This window comes from Benincasa hispida, chromosome 2, assembly GCF_009727055.1.
Source record: "Benincasa hispida cultivar B227 chromosome 2, ASM972705v1, whole genome shotgun sequence".
Taxonomy (NCBI): domain Eukaryota; kingdom Viridiplantae; phylum Streptophyta; class Magnoliopsida; order Cucurbitales; family Cucurbitaceae; genus Benincasa; species Benincasa hispida.
Window position 1 is genome coordinate 56,607,029 of NC_052350.1, and position 13,749 is coordinate 56,620,777.

The 13,749-nt window shown below is 31.0% G+C and overlaps 1 protein-coding gene across 1 annotated transcript; it reads left to right on the plus strand.

Annotated features, from left to right (window-relative positions):
* The first annotated feature begins 11,505 nt into the window (after positions 1-11,505).
* On the plus strand, positions 11,506-12,573 carry LOC120072166. The gene is made up of 2 exons (XM_039024576.1): positions 11,506-11,904; positions 12,151-12,573. The coding sequence occupies exons 1-2, from the start codon at positions 11,506-11,508 to the stop codon at positions 12,571-12,573; spliced, it is 822 nt and encodes a 273-aa protein (XP_038880504.1).
* The last annotated feature ends 1,176 nt before the right edge of the window (positions 12,574-13,749 follow it).

Here is a 13,749-nt window from a genome sequence, read left to right on the forward strand (position 1 = left end):
TTGTTCATTTATTATGGCTTCTACATAAGCACAGGTTACAATCATAATGTATCTTATATGCCTAGGTTCATAAAGCTCACCTTTTATAATATATGTAGAACATACCAGAAACACGTCTTACAAAAATTTAAGGGCATGTGCCTAAGATCATTTTTTTCCTAAAATGTGATGTTTGACAATTATTCAAAAGTATCAAAAATCACTTAAAAGTGATTCCCTATTAATCACTCAGGAGATGATTTCATGTGATTTTTTTGTTAGGTAATTGTCCGTAGTTTTATTTTTAAAAATACTATTATTTCATATTAAAAATTTTTCTTTCTATTTCAATTTTTTAGCCTATTTTTTTTAATAATTTTTTGTCCATTTTTTCTTTGTTTCTCTCTAATTTTTATCATTTCCCTAGTTTTCTATGTATAAGGTTTTTATAATTAATGTGTATCTATAACTTTATTCTATTTTTTAAAAATCTAACTTTTCTCATGTTTTCGCTCTCCCATGGTTTTTAACTCTTTAGTTTTTTTTCTCTCTCTCTCTCTCTCTCTTTTTTTTTTTTTTTTTTTTTTTTTTTTTTTTTTTTTAATTTTATTTCTATGAGTATTCAAATGAACAAATAACCTAAACAATCTAAACTACAATCCAAACGGTAAGGATTGCTGAGTTAGTTTTATTTTTGTTGGTTGGTGGTTAAATTTTTTTCTATTTGTCGGGTTATGTTGAGTCTCGGGTTGAATAATTTTTTTGTTGGGTTAACCCAATCCAATTCAATATATATATTATATATATATATATATATAATAAAAAAAAGTTTATATTAGAATTGATAAATTTGTGAATTTTTAATGTTTTTCTTTTAGGAATGCTTGACTTTGTTTAAAGTTTGTAATATATATCGTTGATATGTGGTTTTAACATTTGAGTTTTATGAGATTTTAATTATTAGATTTGTGTTGTAGATAGATTTAAGTATTTTAAATTGATAAAAAAAATAATAATAAACCGACAACCTAACCGAACTCAACCCGAATTCTAAGGGTTAGGTTGGAGACCTAATTTGGATCTTTTGAGTTGTCAATCCAACCAACCCGAATTTTTTAGTTTGACCAAAAAACCCTCACAACCCAACCAAACCCATGTACATTGATACACGACTTGAAATGCATGTTTTTTTTGTATTTATTTTTATACTTTTTCTTAGTGAAAATAGTCTATTGCATGTTATTTACCCCATATTTGGTCTTAAATGGATAAAATGGTTAAGTAAAGGTCAGTTAATTGTCTAAATTATGTTTTTTTACTAGTTTAGATGGATTTTATGAGTTTTTACAATGATTTTTTTTACTGTTTCACAAATTTTGCTGTTAATGCGCCCGCATTGCTAAAACATGATGTGCCTGCATTAAAATCCTAATTTTCAAAATTGTGCTCGGTCGTTCATAGTTGCTATTTGCCCAGTTCTCAATCATTCTTCAATGTGGAAATCGACCCCTCTTCGACCAACATGCTCTATATAACGGCATTAGAGCTTCACTTGATGATCATTGAAGAAATTTAACCACCCTTGGACGAGATCTCACCCTCACAGTAAAAAAAAACTTCTAGAAGGAAAGTTCCTCTGAAGAACATTAGCTCTAGGTCATTCCTACCCTATGAGAACGTGTGTAGTGAGAGGACTCATCTTTGAAAAAGGAAAATCCACCCTAGGGAGAGATAGGGAGAGATTAGAAGAGTGAGAGATTACTTCAAGGAATTCTTCAATTGTATTATCCAACATTTTTCTTTAGTTTTTCTTTGCACTTTTCCATTTTCATCATTTATTCTTTTGAATATTTATCTTTTAATCATGGTATATGATCTAATGAAATCCATTCATTTGTTCTCAATAATGAGCTATATCCTCTAAGGGGATCATTTATGTGAATACTCTAGGGTTTTATGGTTTGTGTAATGCTGCCTATGCTTCATACCTCTTTAACTTGTGCAATTTCTTTGTTGAGTTTATGGATAAAAATTGTTGAGTTGAATTGGCAACTTAGTTTTAGCATTCTAGTGGAGTCTTGATGCTGAGAAGGTTAGGATATAAACTGATTTCACAAAGGAATATGAGAATAAGAGCCTAGAAATAGAATTGTCATGTAGCCTTAGAAATAAGGTACACCATAAGATAAAAAAAATAGCATGAAATTAATCTAAGATTCAACTAACCATAGAAATATAGGCATTAGCTACTTAGACTCCTAAAAGAACTTGACACAAGACCGAATGGAAGAAGTTTTCTATCCATGACTAAGTCATTGTCTAGGTATGATGCAGTCACATTGTCGAAGGCATAGTACTTTTTTGGATGAACATAATTATATCCATGTTCATCACTTTTCATTTATTGTTTTTAATCAACATTCAACCTAATCACTATTTATTTACAATTAGTTATTTTTGGTTATATTGATTTTATGAATTTAAATTGGAACTAGTCTCATGGGATCTTTTGGTTATATCTACTCTTATAATTATCATTCATATACAATAGGTCGATCATACACCCCTATCTATTTCTCCAACTTTTTTTCTCTTGAAATTTTTTGTCCCTCACTTAAGTTTTTTTTCCCTCTCTCTTTAAAGTTATTCTCCACATTTTTTTGTCATTATTTGTAACTTTATTTCCACATCTTTGAAATTTTGCTGTTTCTATTAAGTTTCTCCTCTGCCTCTAACATTTTTTTTTTCTCTTTGAAAAATTGAAAATTTTCATTATCTCTATTTTTTTTCTCTCTTTTAAACTTTTATTTCTCACTATATAATTTTCTCTGCCTCTATTTTTTTGAAATCTCAAATGTAGTATTTTTTTTTTAGTAATTTGATGATTGTAAAACTATTTTTGAAAACAAACATTAACCATTTAAAAATAATTTAAATTAAACTTAAATAATTTATACAAAATATAGAACCAAATATTAACTCGATATAGCATACTTTTAGAAAAATATTTATAATCAAAGATATATCTTTTAGGAAAATAGTTAAAATAAAATAATTTGGCTAAAAAATAATTACAATCAAATCGTACCTTAGAGACGTCGGGCTTCACGACCGATAAGGAAGAGACAAATGTTGAGAGGGACTAATGACCAATGATTTGAGGAGAGACACCAAAAGGGAGTGAGGGAAAACGGAAGGGGGAAGAGAGAGGGACCTTACCAAAAGGGTTGACAATTTTGCCTTATTTTAGAAAATTTTATGCAGTATGCTGCTACAAATTATTAATATTTAGTGGAACATAAGGACACACCACACATTGACAAAATCTTTTAGTGACGCAGATTTAGATTGTATTGTTAATACTAGTCGTCGGAGATTTGTTTAGTTGGCTTTATGATTTTTCTAAGGTAGTGGTTTTTGTAGCTGTCTCAGATAAAGTCTTAACATTTGTTTATCACATCAGAGTATTTTTCTACAAAATACTTTTCCTATCTGGAAATATTCGGCGGTCTTATTTCATCTGATATTTTCTGTTTTGACACGCGATCTTCCTATTCCAAATGGGGATTTGTTTCCTTTCTTGGATTCAATTATTTAAGGAGATTTTGGTTGAACATTTAGGTCTACTACTTTTGTTAATCAAGCAAGATATGTTATGTTCTACAACCATTGTTGTGCAGTTGTATTCTTGCTTGTTGCTTACTATTCCGCTGTGCAAGTTATTCATCCGTTGAGTGCAACACATTGAAGATTATCAAAGGCTTAAGTGGAGCCTAAGTCATTGCTGCCAGAGAAGGGATTCTCAGTTTTAAGGAGGAACCTAAGATTCAGTTTCGGAGGAGTTCTCCACCTTAAGGGGATCCTAAGATTTATCAGGGAAGAGAGTTTATTAACTTGAAGAAATATATCATCGTAAGAGGAGTCTCACTCATTGTGAGAATGGAAACTCAGTATTTTCAGCATACCTCAAATGTTTTGAGCCTTCTTGACAATGATTCATGGTCACTTGACTATTAAACCCTCAGATAACTAATTTGATCCTTACCGACTTAATCTAATCATTATAAATAATCTCATTGGCGAATCCAAGGACATGTAGTTGGCCTGATAGACACAAACACTTGGATATAGTTTGTTGGTTGACTTGCATGCTGTCGTCAAACTTCAATGGCTGATCCTATGGATCGACCTTCACAGTGTTTATTGATCTTTTAATTCATGGATCTTGTGAATTGATCTTTTTAACCTTTATAGTTGACCTTATGAGTCAACTTCCATACTTGGCTAAATAACTTAGTTTTGTTGATCAAATGATTTATTAAGTCATACTTGTAAGATTAGATACTTAGCTATATTTTTTTCCCTAACAAAAACATGTAAACATTATAATTCAAATACTGTTTAAAAAAATAACTCACAAAATGAAAAAAAAAACCACTAAAATCATTTAATCAAATACTGTTTCAAATTCGTGAGTTATATGCATGTGAAATTGGCTCATAAAGATTGGATTATTTTAGTGGTTATGCCCCATTTGATTTACCTTTTTTTTTTTTTTTTTTTTTTTTGAGTTTTTAAAAATTAGGTTTATATTCTCACAATTTATTTAAAATAGATTTTATTCCTTTTTTAGTAAACACTTGAATTCCTAACCAAAATCAAAAAATAAAAACAAATCATTAAAAACAATAATAACTATTTAGGTCGCATCTAGTAACGATTTGGTTTTTGAGGTTTTATTTTTGAAAATTAAGTCTATAGAAATTACTTTCACTTCTAAATTTTTTCCTTTATTTTCTACCTTTTACCAAGGGTTTAAAAAGCCAAGCTAAATTTTTAAAACTAAAAAAATAGCTTTTATTTTTTTTTAATAAATAATTTGGCTAAGAATTCAACCATTATACGCAAGTCATGGTAAGAAATTGGGAGGAAATAAACTTAATTTTCAAAAACTAAAAACAAAAAACAAAAAACAAAATAGTTACCAAACGGGACCTTGATTTTTTGGTTTTGTTAAAATTAAACTTACAAGTATGCTACTTTCACATATGAGTTTCTTTGTTTTTGTTATATCAACCTTTAACGTTGTTGTTCTCAAAATCCAAGCCTAATTTTAAAAATAAAAAAAAAACTTGTTGGCATTCGATTTTTGAATTTTTATTTTTAAAAAAGTAACCTAAAGTTCAATGCTAACGTGTCAAATTGGCCCATGGAGTTTAGAAATGTTAATGCCAAAATTTGGTCAAGAAAAATTGATTGACCTTAGATTGACCTCAATGGTAAATTTATATTTCGGAGAAGAGAGCTCACTTGCAGCGAAAGAAAAATCTGTACATTGTGTGGTGTAGGTCACACATAGTCCAATGCCTAAGTCAGGAAGATCGAAAGCTCAAATTATTCAACTTAAAGTTCAAAACTTACTTGTCTTATGCCGGCCTCTCCTTGTCTTATTCATGGCTCCGACTCTTTTCCTATTCCTTATCTGATTAGGATTTCTGATTGGGTGGGTAGGTTACATGTGGATTTCTCTTGAGCCATGGTCGTCCAACCCAACATCCTTGCTAGGCACGCTAGGGTTTCAACCTTTTTAGGTCTTGCTATGCTGGACCTTTGGTCTTTGGGCTTTTATTAGGGGCTTAGCCTTAGTCAAGGCCGATGCTGACCATTTCTGATTCTTTCTTAAACTCGCTCTTTCATTCTTCTTTTGTTCTTTTTTTTATAGTTTTACTTTTGATTCCAGAATCCATCCATAACAAGAAAGTTTCTAATAAGTCCCTAACGTTTTGAAAATGGATTTTTTTAAAAAAAATCTTTGAACTATAAAAATTATCTAATAAATCTCTAAACTTTTGATTTCATATCTAATAGGTCCTTGAATATTTGATAGGTTCTTGACCTATTAAACATTCAAGAAAGTCACAAAGCAATATATTAGACATAAATTTGAAAGTTAATATTCTTGATTCTAGGATTCATCAAGTTTATTTTAAGTTGTATATATTAAGAGCATAGTTGACAAAATTTAAACGTTCTAGAATCCATTTAACATCTTAATTAAAGTTCATTGATATATTTTAAGCACAAAATTAAATGTTTAAAATCCTATTAAATACTTTTTAAAATTGAATAAAATAACTTATTCGACAAAATTATACATTTAGAGACATACTGATGGACTGAAAGTTGTCGAGACTTTCAATCGATCAAATACATTTTGTATATCGAGCAAGAACTTCTACTATTGGGTAGTATTACTAACAAAATCAAGTCGCCACAGGAAGACTATAAAAATCTCTCTAAAGTAAATTTGTCTATGAAAAAGCAATAAAAGAGAGGGAGGCTGGTTTTTGTTTGAATTGATAGGAAAACTAAATTTGCGTAAAAGTAAAGTGCAGAAAATAAAATAATTTAATGAGCGAAAAAATGATAATACGAGATGAACTTTGCCGATTAAGAGACCATTGTGTTGTTTATGAATTAGTTTATTGATTTATCATAGGAATTAGGTAGTCTAATTAATAAGCCTAATCGATTGATCTAGTAATGTCGATCAGATTCCCTTAGTAGAAATTCAACTCTTAGATTAATCATATTAAGCTCTTTAATTGATTAAGACATTAGATTAAACTAATCAAGTTGAGCCTAATGTTTTTCAATTTCTTAGATCTTGTTATCCATTCATTATTAGGGACCTTGGTAATGCCACAGATTGGATCCATAAATATAACTCGACCTATTTAACACTCAAATTAGACATGTCATCATTAAGATTACGAATAAATCTATGACATGCATAGCGTGGGCGAACAAACATACAGGTTATGTTATTAAGTGGTCAATTTAATCTACTTAGTATGCTTATCCTAGAAATTCAAGAAAAGAGTATAAAACAATAAAAATAAGAGAAACCATAAACATTCCATCAAAATCTCACTAAATCTACAAACAAAATGTCCAACAAACCTCTAAATAGATGTTTAAGGCCTAACTGGCGAATCTTGAATCTTGATGTCAAATTCTTCCTTACAAATCAAATACAAAAAATCTCATGGTTTTTGGCCAAAAAGGCCAAAACTTAGCTTAGAACTTAGAAAATTGTATACCAACCCTAACTTAAAAAACATATTTATAAAAGTCTTGATAATGCTATAGCGCTATGCACTTTCCAAACATGCAAAATTTTCTTAAATATGTTGGTGTTGAGGGAAAAAATTTGGACCAATCCCAAATTGTCACATCATTTATTAAATTAATGACAATTTTACAAATGATCTAATTTAGGACTAATTAAAAATTGATAGGTGTCCTAAACTGAGATTGAAGACATAAATTGGCGAATCCCGATGATGCCGCGTGTTTTCATTGGATTGAATCAAATAATTTGATCCAATTTGATATGTCCAGGGGTTAGGTCCATGGACCAACCAAGCTCAAGCCTATAAAGCGTACCCGTGAACTCTATAAATAGAGAAGCTCTCCTCATTTACAAGTGTTAGTAATTCTACACTTCAAAGAACCTATAGGGAATTCTCTACAATCAGAAGACTCATGGACTCCTAAAGACTGAACCACTCCTTGAAGCTCAAGTTATGAAGATACAAAGATTCTCCCAAGACTTCAAACTTCAAGAACATCCCGCGCTCCACTTCCTCAAGTCAAGCGTATGCATTCAACTGAGAGAGAATAAGAGAATCAAGTACTAGAGATCAGACCACATCGTATCAAATTAACATAAACATAAGTTCAACTCCACGAAATTAATTTATCCGAAAATCTCGTGTGAACAATTGACATTGCGAGACTGTCTCTTTTATTGCATTTTGTAAACGCGACACAACGTGAAGTAGAGAGGCATCTACAATTTTTTTCTCCTATTTTGACCTATTTGCATCATTAGAGCTTTAAATGATCATTTTAAGCAGGGTTTTTTCCCTAATGCTCGATTCTATCTTTTGACGCATGATACCTATAAAATCATCAATTAAACATATTAAAGCACATAATAAACTCAAGTTAAGTTGAGTAAGATAGTACATTTTAGGTGATATCGCATACCAAACATTTTTAGGTTACAAAAAACTGCACCAAATACTCTTGACTTAATAACTCAACTCTACATCCCAAACATAGATTTCATAACTCCACAGATATCTTAACTCTATAGCTAGGCATATTAACTCCAAACTTCATAACTCAACTCAGCATCTCAAAGAGCCCATAAAAGTTTAAGTAGAGTAGTACTTTAGATGTCACTACAAAAAAACATTAGCTATTGATGTAGTTCTTTTTGCAGAGATTGTACATTTGTTGCAAGGATTTATCCTAATGTAGCGATTTTTAGCTACACATCAATTAACTATTGCAGTTGATATGTGTTTTCATACATATACATTCGCAACATTTATATATAGTTGGAATTTATATACAGTCGCAACATTTATCTCTAAAGACATATATATAAACCACTATAGAATGTCTAATGTGACATTTAATTCCCAATATTTGTAATAACTGCTATAATAAAGTATATTGCGATAGTGATATTGCAACATTTTGGATATTGTAGCAATAGTGTATTGCTAATGCAACAATTTTGACCACAATATATAGAAATAAAGTGATGAACGAATGAAATTTTAAAAGAAATAGCAACAATTGTCAAAAGACATATTTCTAAACGGTTGAAATATATCTATTACAGCACAATATTTGCAACATATGAATTAATTATTACAATATAATACATTGTAGCATTATTTCGTAGCATATGTGAATATGCTGCAATATTTTTTACATATTTATCAAATCTACTTTTGTATAACTCATGTGTGATGTCTAATATTAGATGTAATTTTAGCATCCAGTTAGAAAATGTCAAACTTATGTTAAGTTTTTTTTTTTCCTTCTAAAAGGAAAAAACAATTCTTTTCCAACAGAATTACATTTTTGAAAAAATAATTAATTCAAATCTCTTTTTAGTCTTTTGATATATTAGAAAAAAAATTGGTATTTAAACTTTCAGAAATTTGTATCGAATAATACAAATGGGAAAAAATGTGATTATATATACCATATTTTTAATATTTGCCATTATAGCAAGTATTGACCGATCAACCTTTCTTTTTTTCAGAATTCCAAATTTACCCTCTCTTTTCCTTTATTAACTTTCTTTTTTTCACGATCCTCACCTCCTTTGAACATTGCCGTTCGTGACCTTCTTCTTTCACAGTGATTATTATCTATCGTCTCCATGAAATCAAATCAATGAAGTTCCGTGATACTTTTTGCTGTTCTTTCATTTTTCTTTCATGGTGAAATATCGATGAATCAGTCTCCATGAAATCCCATTCGTGAAGCTCCGTGATACTTCGATCAATTCCAATTCGTGAAATTCCGTGATATTTCGATCAATTCCGATTCGTGAGTTCGTTTTCTTTTTTCGATTTCATATTTGATTGGGAGTTTTTTTTTTCTTTTAGCGTTCGTTCTTGTTTTTTCGATTATGTTTTTCAATTTTTCCTAAATAGTTTTCTGGTCATTTAGTCTTTTCTTTCTTTTTTTCTTAAGAACCTAATGATTTCTTTAGCTCACTGTAACATAATGGATTGTGAGCAGAGTTTGTGTGCTTTCATGAAATTTTGCTTTGTTCATTGCGTTGATATTTTGAGTTTTGATTGATTAATTAAGTTAGGGCTTGCATTCTTCACTGTTTCATTTGATACTATATATTCTTTCTATAAACATATTAGTGTATTTTGATGTTTGATATTTTTAGGTTTGATATTACAGCTACATTGGTTTTGTGTTTGTCATTGATAATGTCTATCAGTGTATTGGAAGATATCAATGGCTCTCATTGATAATGTCTATCACTGATAGAATGTGTGATTGCTATAATTTTTTATTTGTTCATTAATTTTTATTGATATCCATTGAAAGACATGCCTAGTTTTAGATTGGTATCAATGATATTGATAGATTTATATTCGCTTTTGATAGCTATTAGAACCTATTGCAGAAATTTTAAAACATGGTTATTCCAATAGCTGTTTTTCATAGTGGAATATGGAATGAAAAACACTGTTATGTGAATTACAAATCTACCGGAGTTTTAGTAGATGATATAATGGTTTTTGAAGATTTTATGGGTTTAATAGTTAAGGAGATTTGTTTGGATGTGTCTACTTCTTCTATAGAACTTTCAGTTTTATTAGATTTTGTTATGAATGAGGTTCAAAATGTAATTTAAATTCGTGAAGATAAGGATATGCTTGGTTTTTGGCTTTAGTTAAGGAACACAATACACGACATCCTTTGGTTGCTCATGCCAGTAGTTCATGTTTGGAGATCTTCTAATGTTGTTTCTAGTGGAGCTGAGAATTATTTGTCTACTGTTCCTTCTTCTAAACCTATATTGATGATGGTGATTCCAAGTGATTTATGGATATACATATTGCTCGTGATTTGAAAGAAAAAGATGTGTTTGCTAGTAAAGAGATTTTATCAAATTGTTTTTACTTGATAGCGGTTAAGAAGAATTTTGAATTTAAGACTATAACGTCAAATTCAAGAGCAATTGTGTTTCGATGTGTTCAAGATGGTTGTCAGTGGTATGTGAGGGCATCCCGTTACAAGCAGAGTGTTGTGGATGCTTAGGAAGTTTATCGATATTTATGATTGTTCTATAAAAAGTATTCAAACTTGTCATAGGCAAGCTTCTTCGTCCTTAATAGCTGAATATTTGAGAAATGATTTTAGATTTAGTTCTTCTCATACCTCAACTCCTAGTGATATTGTGAATAAAGTCTGTAAGGAATTTGGAGTAACTATTAGCTATTATAAATCATGGAGGGCAAAAGAGCAAATAATGAAATCTTTGAAAGGCGATGCACGTGAATCATATGCTTTGATTCCAAAGATTTTGATGAAGTTAGAAGAAAAGAATCCAGGTTTCTTGTTTCTGACTTATTATATGATCTATCAATGATAGCTTCTATCACTGATATCTTCCATCAATGATAGCATGAAAATAATGGAAGCTATTGATGATGGACTGCAACCAGTGATAAAACTATTGGTGGTAGGCATCAATCAAATATATACCTTTTGTAATTTGGCTTAATTGTTTATTTTATTCTTTTAGGTACATTTGCTGCCTATGAAGCTGACATAAATGAGCATTTTAAGTATTGTTATATGGCTATTGGAGCATCAATTGAGGTTTGGAAGCATTGTAGGCCTAATATATCAGTTGATGGGACGTTCTTGAAATGTAAATATGCTAGGACTCTTTTGATGGCTTCAACAATTGATGGTAACAATCAGATTTTTTCTCTTGCTTTTAGTATTGTTGGCTCTGAAACTGATGCATCCTAGAGATGGTTTTTTGAGAATTTAAAGAAAAGTTTTGGTGAACGAGAAGGATTAGTCATTATTTCTGATCGGCATTTTAGCATTCCGAAAGGTGTTATGAATGTTTTTCCAAATGTTGAGTATTGTGTTTGTCTATGACACCTTTTGCAAAATATGAAGTTGATTTATAAGGATTCTTTAATTGATGACATATACTATAGTTGTGCAAAAGCTTATACAATTGATAAGTTCGAGTTTTATATGAAATGGATGGAATCAATATATCCTACAATTCGGGAATATCTCAATAAAGTTGGTTTTGAGAAGTGGGCACATGCACATTCTAGGAGAAGAATGTATAATTTGATGACTACTAATATTTCAGAGTGCTTGAATAATATTTTGAAAGAGCCTAGGGAGTTCCCCGTTGCATCATTACTTGATTATATTAGAGAAATACTTCAAAATTGGTTTTATGAAAAAGGTCAATCAACATTATCCATGAAGATTGTTTTGACTAGTTGGGCAGAGTTTGAGTTGCGAGAGCAACACAACCAGTCAAGAAGCTTCAAGGTACAAATATCTTAACTATTAGAAAATATCATTAATAACATGTTATCAGTGGTAGCTTCTATCATTGATAACATATTATCAGTGATAGAAGCTATCACTGATAGTTTTTGTTTTCACTGATAGCTTGAAAATATTTAATCAGGTAGGGATAGTATCACTTACATTTTTGTTTATATTTTAGTTTTCGTTGACATTTCATTAGTTCACCTAGTTGATTACATTCTGTTGACTGTTTTATTTTTTTAGGTTGATCCTATTAACAATGAAGAATATAAAGTAATTGATGGGGACAATCACTTTTTGGTAAATTTGGCCTATAAATCATGCAGTTGTCGTGTTTGGGATTTGGTGGAGATTCCATGTGCTCATGCTTGTGCTGTTATTTGTGGGCTAAATTTAGATATATATACTTTTGTGTTGGACTACTATTTTTGCAGTACATTGTTATCAACCTATAAAGGATCAGTTTATCCTATTGGAAATCATTCTGATTGGAGATCTATTGATGTTGGTGTGAATGTATTACCTCCAATAGTTAAACGTCCGGTTGGACGACCACGTAAACAAAGAATATTATCAATTGGTGAAAAGAAAAGGAGCTCGAAGTGCAGTCGATGTCATCGTCGTGGCCATAATTGTAGGACATGCAAATTTCCACCTGTTGTTTAATGAAGAAGCTTGATTTGTAATTGATGTTTGTAATGAAGAAGCTTGTTTTGTAATTGATGTTTGTCATCAATTTATCAATGATAGTGAGACAACCGATATTTTTCACCAATTTGTCAATTAGACTGTAGTTGTTGCTTGTTGTAATCAATTTAACTATTAGATAGTAAGACAATTTGTTATTGATGTTTGTCATAAATATATTAGAGACCTTGTTACTAATGTTTTGTTTGTTAGTGGAACAGACTTTATTGTTGCTATATCCATTCTTTAGTCAGATGCTTTTATTTATGAAGCTTTCGTTTTCCTTTAGCCACAACAATTAAAAGAAATGATATCAACTATCTGTAATAGCTTCTGTCAGCAATTAATTCAATGAAGTGATGGATTCTATCACTGATAGTAGATAAGCATTATTGCAGAAAATCCATCAATGATAGATTCTATCACTGATAGAATCGCCAACCAAATGCTACACGATCGTATAGCATTACTGATACCATACTATCAGTGATAGAAGCTGTACAGCTTGTGTTTAAAGTTTGATCAACGCAACAACCCTGTTGAAGAACACTGAATAACCTGTTGAAGAACCGACCTAGAGACTAGATGATCACTTAATTAGTCTAAACGATCGTTTACAAAATGCTATACGACCGCCTACCCAATGCTAGACGATCGCCTACCAAATGCTACACGGTCGCTGAGCTTGGCTACACAATGCTAAGTAACAAAATGCTATACGATCGCCTACTCGATGCTATATGATCGTCTACCCAATGCTATACGATCGCCTACCCAATGCTACACGATCGCCTACCTAATGCTAGTCGATCGCCTATCAAATGCTACACGATCGCCTACCAAATGCTACACGATCGCTTAGATCTGTTACACAACGCTGAGTAACAAAATGCTATACGATCATCTACCTAATGCTAGACGATCGCCTACCAAATGCTACACGATCGCTTAGATCTGCTACACAACGCTGAGTAATAAAATGCTATACGTTCGTCTACCCAATGCTAGACGATCGCTTACCAAATGCTACAAAATCGCTTAGATCTGCTATAAAACACTGAGTAACAAAATGCTATATGATCGCCTACCCAATGCTAGACGATTGCTTACCAAATGCTATTCGATCGCCTACCCAATGCTAGACGATTGATTACC

Coding starts and splice junctions, on each gene's coding strand:
- LOC120072166 (XM_039024576.1), top strand. CDS start 11,506: ATGAAGTTGATTTATAAGGATTCTTTAATTGATGACATATACTATAGT. Junction 11,905..12,150: donor ACCAGTCAAGAAGCTTCAAG/GTACAAATATCT, acceptor TTATTTTTTTAG/GTTGATCCTATTAACAATGA.